We start from the raw sequence: 16,001 nt of genomic DNA on the forward strand, positions 1-16,001 counted from the left end.
CCAGGGCGGTCCTGCACAGATGCCATATTTTTTCTGTCTGCTGCAGCAGAGGTTTAGGGAATTCCAATAGGACCTATGGTAATATCAATAGGTCAGGGCACTTGATTGTTCTCCATTCTTTTGGAGTCCCAGATCATCTGCTCACAATAATTAAAGACTTTCATGATGGTGGGCTGGCCCAGGTAAATTTGCGTGGCCAGGAGTCCGAGCCATTGAGGTGCGAAAGGGATGTCTTCAGGCTCCTACATTTTTTTTACATTTCTTTCGACCACATCATTTGAGAAGCTTTCCATGACTGTACCAGACGAATTTCCATCGAGTACAGATACAATGGGAGGCTGATCGATGCCCGGGCATGGTTGAGGGATGGCTCCTTGCTGGTGATCTGGTGATTGCTGCTCACTTGGAAAAGGAGGTAGAGGTGCTGCTGCTGCTGAACCTGGTGGGTGTTACTAAGAGGTGGGTCATTACCATCAGTCCCACCAAAACTAAGCACTTGCCTGGGTATTTTGTGTCATCAAACTCTCTACACCCTCAACTCCCTGTTGGTAACAGGGCAGTTGTGGAGAGTGGAGAGGTTTCTATACCTGGGTTAATGTGCTTATGGGCAGCTCCAGATTGACAGTAGTGGTCTCACTCCGAATCAGTCAGGTGGCATTATCTTTTCATCGGCTGCGTAATGCTATGTTGAAGCTACCTGGTGTGTCGCTCCACACAAAGCTTCGGGTCTTCTCGGCTATACAGTTATACTCTCTCTTCCCTACGCTTGTGAAATGTGGGCCCCCCCTAATGGAACATCTGCGGCGATTAGATGGCTTGCATACGATCCATTCTGGGTTTAACCAGGCTGGATTTTGTGAGAAGCTCACAAATCCCTAAAAGTTCTGGACACAGTCCCATCAGTGAGCTCCTCCAGCAAACAAGGCTGTGTTGGCTGGGTCATGTAGCTCGCATGCCCAGCTGCATGCCCAAGCAGCTTTTGTTTTGCCAGATAAAGGGGAGCTATACGGGCATGGCATGGGGTGGAGAAGAGATGGACTGATGTCGTACAGGAGGATGTAGAGCTGAGTATACTTGCCAATGACCGGTACCAGTGTTGTCAAGAGGAGGCTCGTGAAACACGCTACTGGGCAGATGGAGGCAGTCGCCCTCCAACATCTACGGAGGGCAAAGGAGTGATGGTCACAACAATGAGTGGAGCGCTTTGCAGCTAAAATGCAGATAGTTGGCACAGTAGGGGGCACAGCTGGTGCATCTGCCAGTCATCTCAGTCAACCCATGGCACTTGGGTCTGTCCCGTGACCTCGGAGTGCCCTTGGCCTGGCACAGGTGATACCGCTTGGTGGCAAATTGCGGCTGTTGTTGTGTGTGCGTGTGTGTGTGCGTCAGGCCCAAGGGCAGCTTCCAGCACTGCGTGGAGTGCCGGCTGGAGGTGAAGGACTTTGTGAGCCACTTCCCCACCTACGTGCACTGCTCCTTCTGCCGCTACAGCACCAGCTGCAGCCGTGCCTTCGCCGAGCACATGATCAGGTGTGGGCACCAGCTTCTGCTCGCCGCACCGCAGGGCCTGACCCGCGGCCATAACCGTAGCACTGCACTGCAGGGTGCCCCAAACCCACTGTCAAGAGACCACAAACGTAACCCTGATCATAGCCCAACTTTTACTCTTGCCCAACCTTACCTTTTTCCTCTTCATAGACATTAAACCAGTTCAGTAGAAAATGCAAGACAAAACTGAATATTGCGTGATAACCTAGGTTACAGAAGTTGTGTGTTCATAAATATACTTACCTTGCTCTACATGAGCCTAATCCCAACCTTAACCCCAACTCAATTTCCAGGCACCCCAATACCAAAGTTAACCCTCACCCCTAACTGCTACCACCCCCTCAAAAGGACCAAAACTCCAACAATAATCCTAAACTGGCACTAGGGGAATCCTACCCCATTGCCCCAATCTTATCCCCAACAAAGCTACAGGAACCCTGACCCCGACCCTCCTCACTCTGGCTCCACTTGCCCATGAGGGGGGTAGTGACCCAGCCGTGAGGGGGGTAGCGACCCAGCCGTGAGGTGGTTAGCGACCCAGCCGTGAGGGGGGTAGCGACCCAGCCGTGAGGGGGGTAGCGACCCAGCCGTGAGGGGGCTAGCGACCCAGCCGTGAGGGGGCTAGCGACCCAGCCGTGAGGGGGGTAGCGGCCCAGCCGTGAGGGGGGTAGCGGCCCAGCCGTGAGGGGGGTAGCGACCCAGCCGTGAGGGGGTAGTGACTCCAGCCGTGCTTGTGTTTAACTCGGCAACTCGCTCCCCGTGGCGTGCAGCGTCCATACAACACGCAAGCCGCGCTTCAACATGTACAAGACGTTCCTATGGCAGATGAGGTATGGCCGCACTGAGCACCCCCCCACCGTTCTGCGCAACCCACGGAACTGTGCATCACACCGTGCAACCCACCGCGCTGCAGTCCCCACCACGCTGTGCTTCCCACCACACTACACACGGCACACTGCGCAGTGTCGTGGTCACCACCGCGTCATGTTCACTGTGACACAAACATGTTGTGCTCACAACCAGTGTTGTGTTCACTGCAGCGTCATGTTCACTGTGACACGAACGTGTCGTGCTCACCGCCATTGTCTGTTCACCACTGGGTTATGTTCACCGCTGGGTATTTTTCACCGTGACACGAAGACGTCGTGTTTCCCCACGTGGCTGCAGGGGCCAGGTGCTGGCGTGCACGTGCGGCGTCAGCCACAACTGGCAGTCGTTTGACACGATGGCCAAGCACCTGCTCAGCTTCCCCGATCACGACTGTCACCTGGAGATCTCTGCCGAGGAGGTCAAAGGTGCCGTCCTCACCCCTTGTCCCCACACGCCCAACCTCACCAGTGGCCGAGCCGACTTGTACCTTTGGAGGCGAACTGTGTCCGTGCACGCTTGAGGCGTTGTGCGCTTGTAGCCGCGTTCCGCCGTGCTGCCTAACGATGGCACCCCCCTATATGTGTGCTTGCTTGCGTGTGGACTATCTGGTGATTGCTGCTCACTCTGACGATAAGTTGGGGGCTCTGCTGTTGAACCTGGAGCATGCCACTAAGAGGTGGGGACTTATAATTAGCCCCACAAAAACTAATAACCTGCCTAGGTATTTTGTGCCATAAAACACTCCACCCCTTCCAGTGCCTAGGTATGGAGAGGGTTCCATACCTGGGCAGTGTGCTTATGACCAGCTCCGGTTGGACAGCAGAGGTCTCACTTCAAATCAGTCAGGCAGCGTTATCTGTTCATCATTTGCGTAACACTGGAAGCTACCTGGCCTGTCATTCTACACGAAGTTTTGAGTCTTCTCGGCCACGGTTATTTCCTCCCTTTATGCTTGCAAAACGTGGACCGCCTCTAATGGAACATCTGTTACAACTTGAAACATTCAGGCTGGCCTGCCCTACGATCCATCCTGGGTTTAACCAGGCTGAATTGTGTGAGGAGCTCACAAATCCTTAAAAGATCTGGACGCAGTCCTATCAGTGAGCTCTTCCAGCAAACAAGGCCACGTTGTTCTCAGTAATGTAGCTTTTGTTTGGCTGGATATAGGAAGGCTAAACGAGCTCGGCACGGGCTGGGAAGAGATGCACTGATGTGGTACAGGAGGATATGGAGCTCAGTAGACCGGTACCAGCGGTATCAAGATTGGTCTCTATGGAGGAGGTTTATGAAGTACGCTGCAAGGGAGTTGGAGGCAGTCGCCCTCCAACAACAACGGAGGGCAAAGGAACAATGCTCACAACAACGAGTGGAGCGCTGGGCGGCTAAAATACAGCAAGTTGGCACAGTAGAGGGCACAGGTGGTGCATCTGCCAGTCATCTCGGTTAACCCATGGCACCTGAGTCTGTCCCGTAACCTGTCAACGAGCCTTCGAACAACTCACGTGGCCTCAAAGTGCACCTGGCCTGGCACAGGTGCTGTGGTGACGTCACCGTCACTTAGTGGCGAATGGCGGGTATTGGTATGAATTGGTATTGGTGTGTGTGTGTGTGTGTGCAGACGTTGTGTTCGTGCGCAGGAAGAGGACGAACTTCTCCTTGTAGTGAGTGATGACGTCATATGAAGCCTCACGCTCCCCACAACATACATCCTGTGCAGCCTTAACAGACTGTTGGGGCAAGTGCTGTTAGCGATCACATATCAAGGCCGGTACGGTGCACAAGGGGGTGATTGCCGAGCACCATGCCTGGCTGCCTTAGTCTCTAAAATTGTGGTAATGTTTACACACTGTACCTGCTACTCATTTGAGGCTGAGTAGACCTAGGGGGGGGGGCCCAGGACCGGTTCAGATCATCGATACTAGTGGTGGCCATGAGCGGGAAACGAACTCGGGTAGTCATGTTCGTAGCGCAGTTCGCTAACCGCTGCACTATCACTCCCCAGACCCCACACAGGTGTACGCACACACGCACATGCGTGCAAAACCTTGCCCATTGCGGAGGTTACATTCTTGAAAATGGCCGCACTTGGCAAATGCGCAAACTCAAAAGCAAATGAGAAAACTAGTGTTTGGTTTATGGTTTGTAATATGACACCCACCCCTCCTTTTGTTTTCTGTTACCCTACATTAACCCGAACATGACACATGAAGTATTTTGCATGTTAAATATGATCATGAGTCCCTATAGTGTTAAATATAACTTGTACAGTAAATGTATAGAATGAAAAAGAATGATGTAGTGTACAGTCCAGGTATCCCTCGATTTACGAAATTTCGCGTTAACACAATTGACAAATTCGAGACACTTTTCGATTAAATAAATCGAATTTCCGCGTGAATAAAATTTCACTACGGCACGCGCGACGACATCGTCAAACAAGAAACACCCGGGAGGCTGCGTCATCCATCCGCGACAGCGTCATGTCCCCACAGTAATGCCTCCACATCATCGCCTTTCCAGGCATTGTAGCATGCAGACCTTTTGATGAGTTCCCTGATAGAGGTTCAACACGTTCCTTCGGAGTGGGCAGGTAGGAACTTGGTTGGACAGCGCATTCGTGCACAACAGCCAGCCAACTCATACCTGGTGGGCAGTGTGGAACCTGTTGTTCCTACCTGTATAAAAGATAACTTGACTTGAGGTAGCCAGGCAGCCAGCCAGGTAGCCAGCCCCCTTAACTATCGGCCCCTCCCCCTTGCTTAGGCCCCTCCCATTACCCCCCTCCCTTAGGCCCCTCCCCTGACCCCCCCTCCCTTAGGCCCCTCCTCTGAACCCCCCCCCTCAGGCCCCTTTCATGACTCCCCCCTTCCTTAGGCCCCTCCCCTGACACTCCTCCCTTAGGCACCTCCCCTCTCCGTACCCGGCAGTAGGTCTCCACCAATTAAAGAGCTGTTTGTAAGGTCTCCACCAATCAAAGAGCTGTGTGTATTATATATTTATTTATGCGCGACAGACGGACAATAAATCCCTGGTGGGCAGTGTGGAACATTGTTCCTACCTGTATTATTTTTATTTTAACTAATTACTATTCAATCGTTTTAATATTTACGAGCTTTATTACTATTTTGTATTGTTAAAAGTGATATAGGTGTATATTTTTAGGCTAGGAGTTGGAATGACCGTCCGCAACACATCCCTAGTTTTTCATATGAATGAGAAAAGCTATTCCAATTTACGACATTTCGTTTTACGTGTGTTTTTTGAAGAACGCATCTCTTTCCTATAACGAGGGCTACCTATATTAGACACGTATACGTTCACCTGAAAATAAAGATAAAGTAAATATCCAGTTTGAAAAAGAACAAACTAAAAAATACCTTAACTTACTATGAATGATGATAGATTAATGATCACTTCAAGATTTTTTCGGGGCCATTGCAATATAATAAACAAATGCACTAATTAAGAAAAATTGCACGGCTGAATACCACTGCCTCATCGGCCGCTGGGAGAACAGAGCGAACTGGGACCCGCGATGGGCAGCACAGGAGACTAGGTGGAGACAAGACGGCGTTTGTTATTTTCCCATGACAGCATCGATTTGCTGTACAAACGCACACGTGCATACACGCTCGCGCATACGTGCACACAAGTAGGCGTGCACCCATGTACACGCGCACCCTCTGTGGGCTGCACTTCCCTGACCCTGTCTGCCTTTTTGTGCTGACAGCGATGACACGATGAAGGCCGGCTTCATCAGAAGTCTCTCTCTGTCTCGGGTGAGTCGCAGACTGCTCCCCTTGCTCTCCGTGCTCCCCTTGCTCTCCTTGCTCCCCGTGCTCCCCTTGCTCCCCTTGCTCCCCGTGCTCCCCTTGCTCCTCGTGCTCCCCGTGCTCGTGCTCCCCTTGCTCCTCGTGCTCCCCTTGCTCCCCGTGCTCCCCTTGCTCCCCGTGCTCCCCGTGCTCCCCTTGCTCCCCGTGCTCCCCTTGCTCCCCGTGCTGCCCGTGCTCCCCTTGCTCCCCGTGCTCGTGCTACTCGTGCTCCCCCTGCTCCCTGTTGTATGTGTCGGAGTTATGAAATTTTGATGAAAATAATAAAAATTAATAATTTTCCGAAAAATGCGCAAATCGCATTAATTATGTTAATGTGTGCATTAACATGCATAAATTATGATAATGCGTGTAATATGCATAAATTATGATGGTGTGAGTAATTGTATGCATAAATTATGATAATCGCGGAGATAATCGTGGTAATTTATGCGGATGCTTGCGATGATGTTAATGTGAGCAGTTGTGGTAATTAGGCTCAGCTTCGTTTATCCAGAGTTATGTCAATCAGGATAACACGATGATCAATGATTAAACGTTTACTGATTATCCTAGTGTGTGTTATGATATTTAGGTCTCCATTTTCATATCTCATCACAGGATACAGTTATCAAAAATAAGATGGTTTTGCATGGACTTGGAAAGAATCACTCGAACAGTTGGTGTTAAGCAATTTTATTCTAACAAGCATGTGACATTCTATCATGCAGGTCAAACATGCGTCAATAATTCATGAATAACCAAACTCTTATGCATTTGCGATATCATGCGTTCGATTAATATGAATAACTAAAATTCTTATGCAATTACGAGATTAAGCATTGACTAAAATGAATGAATAAACACTTATGCATTTACTAAATTGAATAACTCAAAACTCTTATGCATTTTCGATATTGTGCCTTCGACTAATATGGATAACTAAAATTCTTATGCAATTACGAGATTAAGCATTGACTAAAATGAATGAATAAACACTTATGCATTTGCGAGAACAACTCAAAACTCTTATGCATTTAACGAACTGAATGACTAAAAACCCTCCTAACAACCAGGCATCTCATTAGTTCGTTTTGGTATCGATCACAATCGGCGACTGGCCGAGTTTGAAACCAAGCATGACACTCTTCATTTTGCGGTAATAAAAATCACTTATTATACCCAAGAGGCGAAAGTATATGTCAATAGATTCATCGGCAAGTGTGAAATCCTTTTAACGGAAGGTTGGAGTCAATGGTGGGTGAGGCGTGTTGCGGGAGAGCGAATTCGGCTCGGTTTTAATTAATTCTTCCGCGAGACTCTAAGACAAAGAAAACTGGTTTGACAAGATTTTCTCTCTGTGCACGGTCGATTCGCAATGAGGATTTCGAGGGTTTTAGTTTGCATCGACGAATCTATTGGTCGTTTATGCGATAAGAGAAACAAAAAAAAAGGCAAGAAAAAAACTTCACCCTCTTATAACCGACGGATTCTTAATTACTCAGAGGGCCACGATTCCTTACGGCCAGCTGGTGTTCAAACTTTATAATTAGTCTTCTGATGATTGTCTAGGGTTGGTCCCATTGTGAGAGAGGTGGATTGTCTCTTGGATAAATTCTTGCATGCCCCGCGGGAAGTAGGTGTGTGCGTGTGTGTGTATGTGCTTCCTGGAGGTTGTGAGTGGGGGAGGTGATACGACCCTGGTTCGCAGATTCCTCTCGCCCGTGCGGGTTGCAGCCGCGACTTTCTCCGCAGGGAGGTGAGCGGCGGCGCTTGGCGGCCCTCGGTAGCTGACGGCGCGGTGGCTCGCTCTTGTAGCTGACGGCGCGGTGTCGCGCTCTCGGTAGCTGACGGCGCGGTGGCGCGCTCTTTTAGCTGACGGCGCGGTGGCGCGATCTCGGTAGCTGACGGCGCGGTGGCACGCTCTTGTAGCTGACGGCGCGGTGGCGCGATCTCGGTAGCTGACGGCGCGGTGGCGCGCTCTCGTAGCTGACGGCGCGGTGGCTCGCTCTTTCTCTCCACTGCTGGATGACGAGTCTGTTCTCGTTGGTTGTCGCTCTGGCGATGAACGATGCTTTCGTCCGTTGCTGGTATTGACGTTGGGTTGAAGTTGTTGGCTCGAGAGTGATAGCTGGAATCTCCGTCCGTTTCACTCGCAGCTCGGCGGCTCAGTGTAGTAATTCTTCTTAGGTGGTGCAGACCTCAGCTTGTCAATGCACGTCGCTATTTCGCGAACATCGTCATTTTGGATGACGGAAGAGCTCCTTCGTTGTTGGCGACGAGATGAGATGGGGGGCCTGAGCCCCGGTGAGAGAGATGGAGGCCGGAGCCCCGGTGAGGATCTGTTTGGTGGGGCCCGTGGCCCGGACGAAGTGATGGGGCCAGAGGCCCTGACGATGTGTGATGGGGCCAGAGGCCCTGACGATCTGTGATGGAGCCAGAGGCCCTGACGATCTCTGGTGGTGGGGCCCGTGGCCCAGACGATCTTAGTTGAATGGATTTTTTTCCGGCTTATATTGAGAAAAATCCCCTCCGTTTCCCGAGTTGTTCAAAGTCTGTCATAAAACCTTCCTGTGTGTGACCATCTGCATCCGTGTGTGTGTCCGTCCGTGTGTTTCGCGTGCGTGTTTGTCCGTGTGTTTATTAGCTTTGAAGACACAGCTGTTGTCGTTCTGGAAGGGGGGGGGGCTCGTGACGGCGCCAACGAAGTTATACATTAGCCAGACCGATGATTCGCGTCGAGTTATATATATATAAAGAGATATTCGAATCCATGTTTTTGTTACTGAATAATATTTGTCGCGAAAACCTACGCGTTAAGCGAGCTTAATTATTTCCTCCCTCGCTCGGGGATCATATCTTTTGTCTCACATAGCTTAAGTTGTTTTGGTTTGGAAGTTGAAATGCGACTTATTCCATTATGCCCCAGTTATGCCGAAACCGTGTTCCCGATGTTTCATCGTGACCCGATCTCTCATGGAGATGTTATTCCTTGCGTGTGCAATTTTTGCTGTCCGTGTTGTGGGAAGACAAAGACGGTTGTTTCCAGTGTGGAAGCACCCGGCGCATGCTTTTATTTATTTATTTTCTGAGAACGTGTTAATTTCCTTTGAGCCATTGCCCGGGAGTTTTATTGGTGTCATTCCCCGGCTTTGTGCCTGTGTGTGGAGATCCTCTCGGAAAGACAAAGATGGCCGTGATTACCCTCTTTCATGCCCTCTTTCCTTTGAAATGAGGTGTGCGCACATCTGTGTTAGTGTGTGGGGGCGTGTCCGTTCTCACGTTGCCCCGTGTCTATTAAAAAAAATGATATTATCTATGTTGGCAGAATAATTCTTAAAAAAAATTAATTTTAAATATTAAAAAGGGGGGCATATACACAACATCCCCGTGCTCCCCTTGCTCCCCTTGCTTCTCGTGCTCCCCTTGCTCCCCGTGTTCCTCTTGCTCCCCGTGCTCCCCTTGCTCCTCGTGCTCCCCTTGCTCCCCGTGCTCCCCTTGCTCCCCGTGCTGCCCGTGCTCCCCTTGCTCCCCGTGCTCGTGCTCCTCGTGCTCCCCCTGCTCCCCATGCTCCCCTTGCTCCCCGTGCTCCCCTTGCTTCTCGTGCTCCCCTTGCTCCCCGTGTTCCTCTTGCTCCCCGTGCTCCCCTTGCTCCTCGTGCTCCCCTTGCTCCTCGTGCTCCTCGTGCTCCCCCTGCTCCCCGTGCTCCCCTTGCTCCCCGTGCTCCCCTTGCTCCCCGTGCTCTTTGTGCTCCCCGTGCTCCCCGTGCTCCCCGTGCTCCCCGTGCTCCCCTTGCTCCCCGTGCTCCCCTTGCTCCCCGTGCTCCCCGTGCTCCCCGTGCTCCCCTTGCTGCTCGTGCTCCCCGTGCTCCCCGTGCTCCCCTTGCTCCTCGTGCTCCTCGTGCTTCCCTTGCTCCTCGTGCTCCCCTTGCTCCCCGTGCTCCCCTTGCTCCTCGTGCTCCCCTTGCTCCTCGTGCTCCCCTTGCTCCTCGTGCTTCCCTTGCTCCCCGTGCTCCTCGTGCTCCCCTTGCTCCTCGTACTCCCCGTGCTCCTCGTGCTCCCCTTGCTCCCCTTGCTCCTCGTACTCCCCGTGCTCCTCGTGCTCCCCGTGCTCCCCTTGCTCCCCGTGCTCCCCTTGCTCTTCGTGCACCCCTTGCTCCTCGTGCTCCCCTTGCTCCCCTTGCTCCCCGTGCTCCCCTTGCGCCCCGTGCTCCCCTTGCTCCTCGTGCTCCCCTTGCTCCTCGTGCTCCCCTTGCTCCCCTTGCTCCCCGTGCTCCCCTTGCTCCCCGTGCTCCCCGTGCTCCCCTTGCTCCCCGTGCTCCCCGTACTCCCCTTGCTCCCCTTGCTCCTCGTGCTCCCCTTGCTCCTCGTGCTCCCTTTGCTCCCCGTGCTCCCCTTGCTCTTCGTGCTCCCCTTGCTCCCCTTGCTCCCCGTGCTCCCCTTGCTCCCCTTGCTCCTCGTGCTCCCCTTGCTCCCCGTGCTCCTCATGCTCCCCTTGCTCCTCGTGCTCCCCTTGCTCCCCTTGCTCCCCTTGCTCCCCGTGCTCCCCGTGCTCCCCTTGCTCCTCGTGCTCCCCGTGCTCCCCGTGCTCCCCTTGCTCCCCTTGCTCTCCACACTCACTGTGCTCACTTGTCTTTGTCTCCCAACAGTCACGGCCTGGAGCGGGGAAAGTGGCGGCAAAATCAAGGTATGGCATCACGGCCACGGCTAGGGGTTAGAGGTAAATGAGGCTTGGGGGTGAAGGGCGGTGTGGAGTGAATGCGAGCAGCGTGTGATAATTGTAGCATTCGGGCTCCTTGTCTTTGCCTTAGTGACGAGGTGATTGTGCTGGACTCGGACTCGGACACTGAGCTCACCGAGGTGAGCGTGACCCCGGCGCTCAAGGCGACGCCCGTGGAGGAGGAGGAGGAGGAGGAGGTGGTGGAGGCGAACGCCGTGCCCAAGCTGCGCATCTCGCTCGGCTTCCTCAAGCCCCGGGGCGGCAGCACGGCAGCGGTGGCCACCAGGGCAAGTGGCCACACAGTGCTGGAGCCCCAGGACGAGCGGCGGGAGCCTCGACCAGGTGGAGACGACGCTCGGCGGCGGAGCAGATCGCCTGTTGCTCTGGCCCAGGGGAATAGCGGCGGCGAAAGTGGCGCCAGCGAGGGGCCTTCGTCCGCTGCTAATAGCACAACGGAGGCGGCCGGCGCGGGGATTGAGCAGGACGGCGATGCCAGCAAGCAGCGACAATGGCGGCGGCAGCAGAAGGTGGAGGAGGAGGTGGAGGAGGAGGAGCAGGGTGGCATCACGGGCACCATTGAGGAGGCGGAGGAGGAGGCGCGGGGCTCCCCCCTCGCCAGCGAGGACGAGGAGGCCGGGCTGGAGGGCTGCTGCGAGTCAGACGACGAAGTGATGCAACGAGGAGACGGCGGCGTGAAGGGATTGGGGGCAGACTTGGCGGCGGTGGAGGAGGACCAGGAGCAGCAGGAAGTGGAGGGGAAGCCTCGGTACTCGCCCATCAGTGACGCCTCCCAGGTGGAGACGGAGCGTTCGGGGGAGGAGGAGGACAGCCGCTCGGGATGCGCATCGGAGAGGAGCGACCGTGACGACGACGGCGGCGGCGGCGAGGTTGAGGAGGAGGGACGACCCGCACCGCCGCACCGCCGCAATGATGGGGAGCAGCATGGGGCCGGCGACGAGGAGAGAGGTGATGCTGATGAAGTGCAAGGTGACGGTGAAGAGATGGGTGGCGATGAGGAGGGTGGGGATCGTAGCGAGGTGGGTGGAGATGTTAATGAAGATGAAGAAGAGAGTGGGCATGGTGACATGGAGGGTGAAGAAGATGATGAGGTGGGTGGAAATGAGGGTGGGGATCGTAGCGAGGTGGGTGGAGATGTTAATGAAGATGAAGAGAGTGGGCATGGTGACGAAGAGGGTGGTGATGGTGATAAGGTGGGTGGAAATGAGGGACGTGAAGATCTGGATTGTGATGTTGATGAAGGGGAAGGTGGTGATGGTAATGAGGGTGGTGATGATGAGAAGGGTGGTGATGGTGATGAGGTTGGTGATGGTGAAGATTTAGGTGATGTCGATGAGGTTGGTGTTGATGAAAGAGAAGAGGACAGTGATGTTGATGGTGAAGGGGTGGGTGACTTTGCTGATGAAGATGGTGATGAGAATGGAGATGTAGAGGAAGAGGAGAGAGCGGTTAATGGTGAAGATGTTGGAACTGAAAATATTGCTGATGTTGATGAAGATGTAGGTGAAGAGGGTGGTGATGCTGATGAAGAGGGTGGAGATGCTGAAGACGAAGATGGAGATGCTGAAGACGATGGAAAATATGAGGGTGGAGATGATGGGGGAGATGGTGAGGGCGAGGATGGGGATGGTGACGGTGGTGCTGGCGGCGAGGATGGGGGAGGAGCCGACGAGGAGAGTGACCACACCGAGGATGACAGTGGAGGAGGGGACCGTGGCGAGGGGAGGGCTGGCCACGAGGAGGGGGCCAAGGAGGTGAGCAACGAGGGTGCCCCGGGGGGGCAGGTCCGGGGCGAGCTGGAGCCGCTCACTCCCTCCGAGGTGCTGGAGCAGGAGGCGAGCCGCATCCTCCATGCCGACCGCAAGGCCGCGGCGGTGCACGCTGGCACTGCTGGCCCGGCCAAGCTCGTCAAGCACCAGCCGCTGGACCCCGGAGCCACCGCTGCCTTCAAGGGCAGCACCATCAACTGAGGACGTTTTGTGGCTCACTCCTCTAGTTCACGTTCCGATCAACCTGAGTGACTCTGTCTGTGGCTCATTGTCCCTGACTTCTGGAGGAGATGCCGTTGCTGCTCGCAGGCGCCGACAGCTCTGTACAATACTCGCACGGATTATCGGTGGCGAGACAGTGCAGATGGGCAGTGGCGCCATATGAGCGTCGTTCTTTATGGAAACGAAAACTGCAGACTTTGAGAGTGTTTCGGAACGGGGAGCGGCGACCAGCGCTAACGCCCGTGCCGCCGCTCTGCTTTTGGTGCTCAGGGCGGCGCCCTCATGCTGTCCTGCTCCCCAGACCCCCTCCCCCCCCACCCTTGTATGTGTGGGGGGCCCGTGTGATGTAGCTATGTTAAAGTGGGAACCTGGAGTGTGGCTGAGTTGTTTCGGGTTGTGCGAGACTGTTCGGTTCATATATGGAAGCCACTTGTGATGCGAGGCTCGTGTGTGTACATAGGGTGTGCATGTTGGGTTTGTGAATTTGGGGGCCCCGTATCGTGTGTAGTGCGTCGTGCGCGAGTAGGCTGTGAATATTGAGTTTCTGGTTTTGGGGTTGTGGGATGCTCGCCATGTGTGAAGGCATGCGTAGGACATGCATGTGTGTGGGCAGTCTGTAAGGAAAAACCTTCCACACATAAATCAGTCTCTTATCATTTGTACTCTACAGGTATATATATATAAATAAAAACGCATAGACGCACACACACGAGGGACTGCGGAGAGTACGTAGATATGACACTAAAGTTCTCCGCACTTGTCTGAGCGGTTTGTTATACCCCCCCAACCCGGGGTGTGTTACATAGCCGTAGGAGATTGTACCACGTCACTGCGAGTGAATGTTGATGGGTAACCGAGAGTTGGGAGATTCGCCGACTAGACCGGCGCCACCGTGTGGCCCAACCCCCACTCCGACGGAACGTGCAGCAATGACCTCCCCCCACTGTGCGGAGGTTGGTTCCCGTGGAGGGCGGGTGGATCGTGTAGAAAGAGAGCCGACTGGGGCCACCGCTCCACTCCACTGCCCCCCTCTTCCGTCTGAATGCACGCGGCCCTGAAGTTTTTTTTCCGGGATGTGGAGAGTCGCTCGCAGCTGCCCTCCACCCCCTCGCGTGGAAGAGATAGAGAAGATGCCCGAGGTAGATGGGGGATGGAGCTGTCGGTTCCTGGTGGTTGGGGCAGCTGGTGTTGGGTTAAGCAGAGTTGTGAGTGGATGAGGCTTGGGCCGCCCTGGTCTTGGTTCACGCGAGTTCACAAACCTGGCAGAGTTTGTCGTCTTCGTTGAAGGGGGCCTTGACGAATGGTGAACAGGCCACGCTTGATAAGGGGAGGCTGGGAGAGGGTGAAGCTTAGGGGGATGAGCACTGTTGCACAACTAAACATCCCTGCCTGTAACTACTCGAGCAGCCAGACCCTACCACCACCAACTACACTATAACTCCATAATATAGGTTGTTGGGTTAGATCGTGTATAAATATATAAATGTGTCGTTAAAACCCGCCACCACCCGACAAAGCCAACAAGCAACATTTACAATGTTGTGGCTTGGCTCTCCAACACACCGGGTGTGCTGTACTCATGACGAATTGGCACGTTCTGTTTACATGACAACCCTTGCTAGTTGGCTGTGTCGGTTGGTGGTGGGTTTTAGCGACACATTTAAATATTTATGCTATCTAACCTAAAAAACCTCTTATGGATGATATTGGTCGCGAAAGCCTTCGTGTTAAACAACACTATAACTGTTGACTTAAAGCTTTCGTGACTGCAGGAATTAATAATCTTTGGGTCTTTCGGTAAAGTCACGTAGATAGAAAAATAATAAAATAAAAAATCACGACGTTTTGATCGCAACACAAGCAATCGTCTTCAGGTGAAAAAATACAGCAGGCGGACTGCTCAGGCAGGAAGAAAGACTGCCTCAGCAGTCCGCCTGCTGTAAAACCCTCGCTGGTCTAACGACCTCTAGCCCTGTTTCTACTGAGACAACCAGTCCCCATCACTCGCCTCGTTACCTCTCCCTTGCAGGATCCTAAACCATCCTAGTGTGTCGTCTAACCACGGTATTCTTTTGTTCGCTTCACACATTCGCAGTTGGCCGCGCTCGGTGGCACATGTGTGGAGTTTCAGTTCTTGGCATCGCCGTGATGCGCCATGGAAAGTCGTGTTGGCGGGCGGCCTCGGTGATCATAAACCAAAAAAAGGCTAAGGTTTCGGCATTGTGTATTCTTTCGACAAGAAGTACATTTTGTAAATCGCCCGTGTTTATGTTTTGCTTGACGGTGTGGCGGCGGCAGCGGTGGCGTGTCTCGTGTGGCTGATTCCATTAACAATCGCAGGAAAATAAAATAACTTTTTTTTTTTACTGTTGGTTACTTTTAGTTTCCCATCGACTTCTTTGATTGGATAAAGTGCCGTTTAAAATTCAAATAAAAGTTGTGTGGAAATCAAAAGGGACCGACAGCGAATGCGTACATTCAACAGCTGTTACCTTGCAACCCGGTGTGAGACGTACGCCTGCCTGGTGAGATTCCTGAACGCCTAGTATTCTCAAGGTGGCAGAGAGAGCTTAAGGTGGCAATGCGTGACTGTCGCTGTCGAGGCTCGGCCGTGGGATAAACGCGGCACAAATCGGGGCACACGACGGCTGCTATAGAAGCGATTTGTGTTCGGGAATTGTCACTTGGTCAAATTATGCCTCATACTTGGTGGAGACCTGGTGAGGAAGATGTTGCTCTTAGTATTGAAACCGCCCGTTATCTCAACTTGCCCATTAAACGGAACTATAATTCCACGTGTAAATGTGCTCCGGTGAAACCATGGTTTGGGGTTACCTCGCTCCCCCTAGGCACAGCCCACACCATCTCGACAGGTAAACATGAACGGCGGTGGTTGTTCACAACGGTTTCATCTTTCACTCTGCTCGTACGTGGATGTTTAGTGCAGCTCGCCCTGACACTGCAGCGCGAGTCTTGGCCGCTGCAACTTGGGTTTATTTTTACAAGGGAGATCCGTGGTGCGTGAACACAGCACAAACAACAAAAC

The 16,001-nt window shown here is 53.3% G+C and overlaps 1 protein-coding gene across 3 annotated transcripts in view; it reads left to right on the forward strand.

The window, feature by feature from the left end:
* Positions 1–15,413, forward strand: part of LOC144734930 (uncharacterized) — a 36,133-nt gene extending 20,720 nt beyond the window's left edge. For all 3 annotated transcript variants that reach the window (XM_078617391.1, XM_078617393.1, XM_078617392.1), the window contains 7 exons: positions 1,390–1,530; positions 2,319–2,378; positions 2,716–2,843; positions 4,037–4,079; positions 6,149–6,197; positions 10,876–10,913; positions 11,038–15,413. In XM_078617391.1, the coding sequence (XP_078473517.1) occupies positions 1,390–1,530; positions 2,319–2,378; positions 2,716–2,843; positions 4,037–4,079; positions 6,149–6,197; positions 10,876–10,913; positions 11,038–12,934 (2,356 nt within the window). In that variant the 3' untranslated portion in view covers positions 12,935–15,413. The remainder of the gene's footprint in view (positions 1–1,389; positions 1,531–2,318; positions 2,379–2,715; positions 2,844–4,036; positions 4,080–6,148; positions 6,198–10,875; positions 10,914–11,037) is intronic.
* The last annotated feature ends 588 nt before the right edge of the window (positions 15,414–16,001 follow it).

This window comes from Lampetra planeri, chromosome 53 (assembly GCF_965212315.1).
Source record: "Lampetra planeri chromosome 53, kcLamPlan1.2.h2, whole genome shotgun sequence".
NCBI lineage: Eukaryota > Metazoa > Chordata > Hyperoartia > Petromyzontiformes > Petromyzontidae > Lampetra > Lampetra planeri.